Source organism: Gossypium raimondii, chromosome 11 (genome assembly GCF_025698545.1).
Source record: "Gossypium raimondii isolate GPD5lz chromosome 11, ASM2569854v1, whole genome shotgun sequence".
Classification (NCBI taxonomy): domain Eukaryota; kingdom Viridiplantae; phylum Streptophyta; class Magnoliopsida; order Malvales; family Malvaceae; genus Gossypium; species Gossypium raimondii.
This window is the reverse complement of record NC_068575.1, coordinates 46,092,389-46,098,047: the sequence shown is the minus strand read 5'-3', so window position 1 is coordinate 46,098,047 and position 5,659 is coordinate 46,092,389. Positions and strand designations below refer to the sequence as shown.

Genomic DNA, 5,659 nt, shown 5'->3' with positions numbered 1-5,659 from the left:
ATTAATAGAGAGGGGATCTGGTTGGCAAATTGGTACAGGAGAAAGGGTGAACATCTAGAATGACTCGTGTATTCCTGAACTTAGGAATGAGAGAATTATACACCAGAATATTGATGTTAGATTTTTTGCTGTTGCACATTTGATCAATTCAGACTCTTGTACTTGGAATGAAGGAAGAGTTAGATCCCTCTTTGATGCTGATCAAGCTGAGAAAGTTCGTACAATTCCACTTGCGTAGACGAAGCCTTCGGATACGATTGTGCAGCGGTCTGAGCGGATAGAGGAATACTCCATTAAGAGCAGTTACAAATTGCTCATAGAAGAAGAGCTACAGAATAGAGATTATTACTCTATGGATATGCCTAAACAAATTGCAATATTTTTTTACAAAGATGTGGGCGTTATAAATCCCAGCAAAAGTAAAAATTTCTATATGGAAATTCGTTAATAATTTTCTTCCTACTTTTGGGAATCTTATCAAGTGCAAGTTTCAAATTGCTAATGTGTGCCCTTTGTGCAACGAAGCTGAAGAAACAGTTGATCACCTGTTGCAGTATTATTTTGTCTCTAAGAAAATGTTGAATTACCTGAAGGTTGCGGTGCTCCTTGTCTTACAATACTCGGATTACAGAATGTGGTTAGTAGAGACTTCTATAAATGCAGATATCAGATCTAAAAAGATGATGTTAATTTCTTATAGGGCTATCTGGTACACACGAAACAAACTGGTTCACAAGGGTTTTAGAATACATTAAAGGAGTTGACAGGCTTTATTATGGGATACTTGCTAGAAATTGAGGCTATTGAGGAGCTAAGGCCATCTACGTTCCTACGTAAATAGGAAATATGGGTGCCACTAGATCCGAGCTACATAAAGATAAATTTTGATGCATCTTTTAATGCTATGTCAAAAACCTCTACTTCTAGGATTCTAGCAATAGATGCATTTGGACAGATTATAGGAGTGTTTCTTGCCCACATCAAGATGTTGCTAATACGTTTGTAGCAAAAGCAAGAATATGTGCGCAGGATGTCATTTTTATGCATGAACTAGGGTTTCGTCTGGTCCAGGTTGAAGGGAATTCACTTTCAAAGATTAAGAAATTAAACCCCTACACAGTGGATAGATCGGTGCTAAGTCCGATTATTCAAGACATTAGGGTAAATATTGGTTTTTTTTTAGCGAATTAATTTTCGTTTTGCTAGAAAGGAGGCAAACGCAATGGCACACGTTTTAACTAGTGAAGGACACCAGTTTCAAAGCCACGGTATTGGATGGAGGAAGCACCAGTAACAGTGGACCGGATGGTGATCGTAGATTAGCACAGATGGTTGTCTCATACCTAACAGGGGCAATGTTTAGCTTTGGTGTTTGGAGATTATGCTATATGTACTCCAAAGATGTTACCAAAGTGACTTTTCTCTCTGAAATTAGTTAATGGATTTAGATGCAATAGGGTTGATGAAAGATTTTCAGAGAGGTCTTCAATTGGCTTCATCGGTCGTTTGGTATGCAAGGGAAGAAGGTGATGGGTTTTTAGCTTTCCTTGTTTACTTTTTGGTATTTTTGGTTATTTCTTTTATTTTTCTTTGGTTTTCTCTAAAGTTTTTTGTTGTTTTTGTTAGTGGGAAGGTTTAAGTCCCTTGACTTTGTCTTCCCTAGGTATTAATGGATGTAGTTGTTATTATTTAAAAAAAAAAAGAACACAAAATTATATATATTTAAATTTTGGACACATTTAATAATATATGTGTTATATTTTTGTTTACACAACTAACATTAAAGATGTTATAAAAAAACTAACATTAAAAAATTTATAAGATAAATATACATTTTGTCAAATCAAATTATGATTACTTTTAACTCAAGTTAACAAAAAAGTTTGCAACATCTTTAGGTGGGTCGTAGAGGAAGTTCCAATGATTGAAGGCTCCCTTGCAACATTTCTATTACTCTAGTCATTGACGGTCGATCTAATGAATTGGTTTGAATGCACCAAAGACTCACTGCAATCAATTTCCTTGTTATTTCTTCTTCCTCTCCTGTTATTTCTTCATTAAGATTCAAGTTCTTAGACTGATCAAGATGCTTATAAATCCATGAAGGAAAATATATTTCACTAGTTTGAGACACTTCAACATCAATATTTTTTCTTCCTCCAACCATTTCAAGGACCATCATTCCATAACTATAGACATCAGATTTATGAGAAACTCCTCCCAAATTTCGAAAAAACACTTCTGGAGCAATGTATCCAGCAGTTCCTCTAGCACCTGTCATTGATACAACACTCTTCTTTCTTTCGCATAATTTAGATAAGCCAAAATCAGAGATCTTGGGACAAAAGTTCTCATCTAAAAGAACATTATGAGGCTTTATGTCAAAGTGCAAGATCCTTGTATTGCAACCTTGATGCAAGTACTCCAGTCCTCTAGCGATTCCAAGGGCAATGTCATACAAAGTTTTCCATTCCAATTGACGACTTTGATTATCCGTTCCTTGACTATAAATGAACTTATCCAACGACCCTTTTGGCATGAATTCATAAATCAAAGCTCTCTTCGATCTTTCAAAGCAAAAGCCAAGCAAAGTCACTATATTAACATGAGAAGTTCTGCTAATACTAGCTACTTCATTCATAAAATCCTCTCCATTGCTCTTCGTTTCATTTAGGGATTTAACTGCCACAAGACGACCATCGGGCAACTTTCCTTTATATACACTTCCAAAACCTCCTTGACCTAATTTATCATTAAATTGATTTGTCATTTTCTTTATTTCTCCATAAGAGTATCGCTTTGGAGCAAAGGAACCAAACTTTATGATGAATGCCTCAATCCTAGCATTGTCATTCATCTTTATTTGGTGGAGATAATTTGATAATAATTTCCTTTTGAACCTCGGGACAAAGCAGCAAACGGCAAAAATCAGTAGAATTCCAACAATAGCTGATCCTGTTTATGAATTATGAATCATTAATCGATTTTTGTTAACTCATAAATAAAGATGATATATAATATTTAATTAAGTAAAAATATTGGTTAAACAAAAATCTTAAAAGAAAGCATATAACATCTGTTAGAAAGTATCATTGTTAATTTAAAAGAAAAGCATTATAAGTTAGACAAAGTATATATATTTCTTCAAACCTAATTAAGTTAAGCTACTTTAAAATTATACACTTTAATTATCGTAAATCTTAATTAATAAAATATTACTTTGGATTGGACATGCTGATTTTGATTCCAACTTTAAAAATTAATTATAGTAGCAATAAAACCACATATTATTACCCAATAAACCTCAACCTCTAAGACATTATAGTAGTAGTTATTATCTACCAAATTGTGTGTTTTGTAGATATATAGTTAATGAACAAAAGAAGAAGAAGATTTATAGTTAATTCCAAAAATTGTTTCGTACCTATTAATATTGAATATGTCAACTTCAAATTGGACCCACCTACAAGAAACAATATACCACGCAAAGCAACACATTTGTTATTGCACAATTTTAATGATTACGATTAAGCTGGTATTATTGGGTTAATTAAAAACCCTATTACAAATTAAATATTAGGAACCATATTAGTGGCTAGCAGTAGTAATAATAGAAAATTTTGTCAAGTTGTAGAAGTGGAAAAGTACATACCTGGGCGTGGGCTATATGTTGGCGCCAATACTGGGCCTGGGAGGGGAGCTAAGCCGAGACATTGTTTGAGCTCTGGCGAATTGTAAAATCCAGAGGGACAGTGGCAGATTGTTCGATTGTTGCTGTCGGAACCGCAGGTTCCACCGGAAGCATTGCACTTGTGGCAACCTGTTTTATTCTCCACTCTTTTCGCTGCACTTCCATTAGTCCTGTTTTCAATGTTTGTTCCAAAACCAAAAGCAAGCAAGGATCATTGAGAAAATGTTTCCGGATTCCATCCGCCGTCGGAATAAAACTTTATATTGAAATTGGTATGCATTTATTACCTGGTGGAAGGGGATGGGCAGAAAGTGATGTCATAATCAGCAGCAAAACAACTGAAGGTACTGTTTGCATCATCTTGGGCGTAGCTATAAGCAGTAGGACACTGACTCTTGAAGAATCGTGAGTAGAAGTGGGGTTGCACGTATCTGTAGTATCACAGCAATATTGGGGGGCCCCAAAAGCAGTGCAGGCACTCTTACATGCAACTGTCTCACTCCCACTGACAACCTCAAGCTCCGAAGGACAGTCACCATTCAAATCCGCAGCACATCCAGTTGAGTTACAGTTACCTCCAGTTTCATTATGTGGGGATATCATCAATGGTAGATTGTATCCATCAACAAGGCTAACATCATAGTAAACCAATGTCCAATCAGGACCAAGTTTAAACTCCGCAAGGGTGACAGGAGCGGTGGCATCACCACCAGAACATTCTAGTATAGATGTGCCACAGTCCCCAGTGAGGCAAGAGAAAGTGCCAGAAGAGTCATTACCACAATTCGACCCCATATCCGACCTGACCAAGATGGTGGAACAGAAATAGATCTTGATTCGCCTGGTTGAAGAATGAAACCTGAAGGGGAAATTTGTGTAGGTTTAGTATCAGACGCTACCGCTGGCCAAACTGTATAGTTGCAATTGTTTACAATAGTAAACGTTGATGAATGAGCACCTGTAAAACCGGAAAATGGATTTAAATCAACACCAAGGAAAAAGAAGCAACAATCAACCTTTCTTTGTTAGTCTTGAATATTTAAATAATCGAGGTGGATTGAAGCCGGAAAGAATGATTGGGATGATTGGCAACGGTTGACATGGGGAATATGGAAAACAGAGAAATTTCAAGTCAGAAACCATAATGCAGGCCAGAACTTTCACAATAACTTACTGCTGCGGCTGATGGCATGGAAAAGCGGTATCTGAACAGTGACAAGACAAGCAAAGGATCCAAGCAAGCAGAATTTCACACAGGACCTTAGAGAGGCTTTTGTAACAGATTGAAATAGGATATAATCACTTGTGTTGCAATAAACACCCAAAATCAAGAGGAAGTTATTAAACTTGCAGCTCAGGCAATCAAGTGTTGTACGTTACGAGTAAAAATAAAATAAAATCAGATTGGGGAGGGGAAGGGAGGGGAAGCAAAAAGTCGAATGAGAAGTACATTCATACATACCTGTGCTATTAGTGCTTTGTGAGACGGTAAGTCCGAGCATGACGAGTAATATGGAAAACAAAGGTAGATGTGATGATGAATTCATCTTCAGAGAACAAGGGAAATGATGATTGATGTGTATATTCGACAAAAAGGATTAGATTGCCTCAGCTCAGCTCTAGGAAATTAGGGGAGTGGTCGAAACAATGACTTAGAAGACTTGGACTTTTGTTTTGTGGTTAGGTTTGCCTAAATCCAACGCTCACTGCGGCGAAATTGGATACTACAGCTACTCTACAGCCGCGTCTTTAAAAGTATGTTCAAACCCCACTAAATGGAAACTGTGAACTCTCTAAGTCTCTTTATATGACTGCCATGTGTGCATGATTAATTAAATATTGGTGCACCATTCTATTATCTTCCTTATGTTTGAGTTAATTAAATATTTTATTATTATTTTCATTCCGTAACTAATTTTAAGCCAACTATTTAACTTTTTGTTACTTATTATAACTTAATTGTTATTC

At 36.2% G+C, this 5,659-nt stretch overlaps 1 protein-coding gene and 1 pseudogene across 1 annotated transcript; both read right to left on the bottom strand.

Moving 5' to 3' along the window:
• Nucleotides 1-1,894: 1,894 nt before the first annotated feature.
• On the bottom strand, nucleotides 1,895-2,857 carry LOC128031906 (PR5-like receptor kinase). Its single transcript, XM_052623665.1, has one exon. It carries the CDS (start codon nucleotides 2,855-2,857, stop codon nucleotides 1,895-1,897), a length of 963 nt encoding a protein of 320 aa, XP_052479625.1.
• A 1,117-nt stretch (nucleotides 2,858-3,974) lies between these two features.
• Nucleotides 3,975-5,419, bottom strand: LOC105803594 (pathogenesis-related thaumatin-like protein 3.5; annotated as a pseudogene).
• Between the last annotated feature and the right edge of the window lie 240 nt (nucleotides 5,420-5,659).

Excerpts from the sequence above, each read along its gene's own strand:
- LOC128031906 (XM_052623665.1), bottom strand. The coding sequence starts at position 2,857 with ATGAATGACAATGCTAGGATTGAGGCATTCATCATAAAGTTTGGTTCC.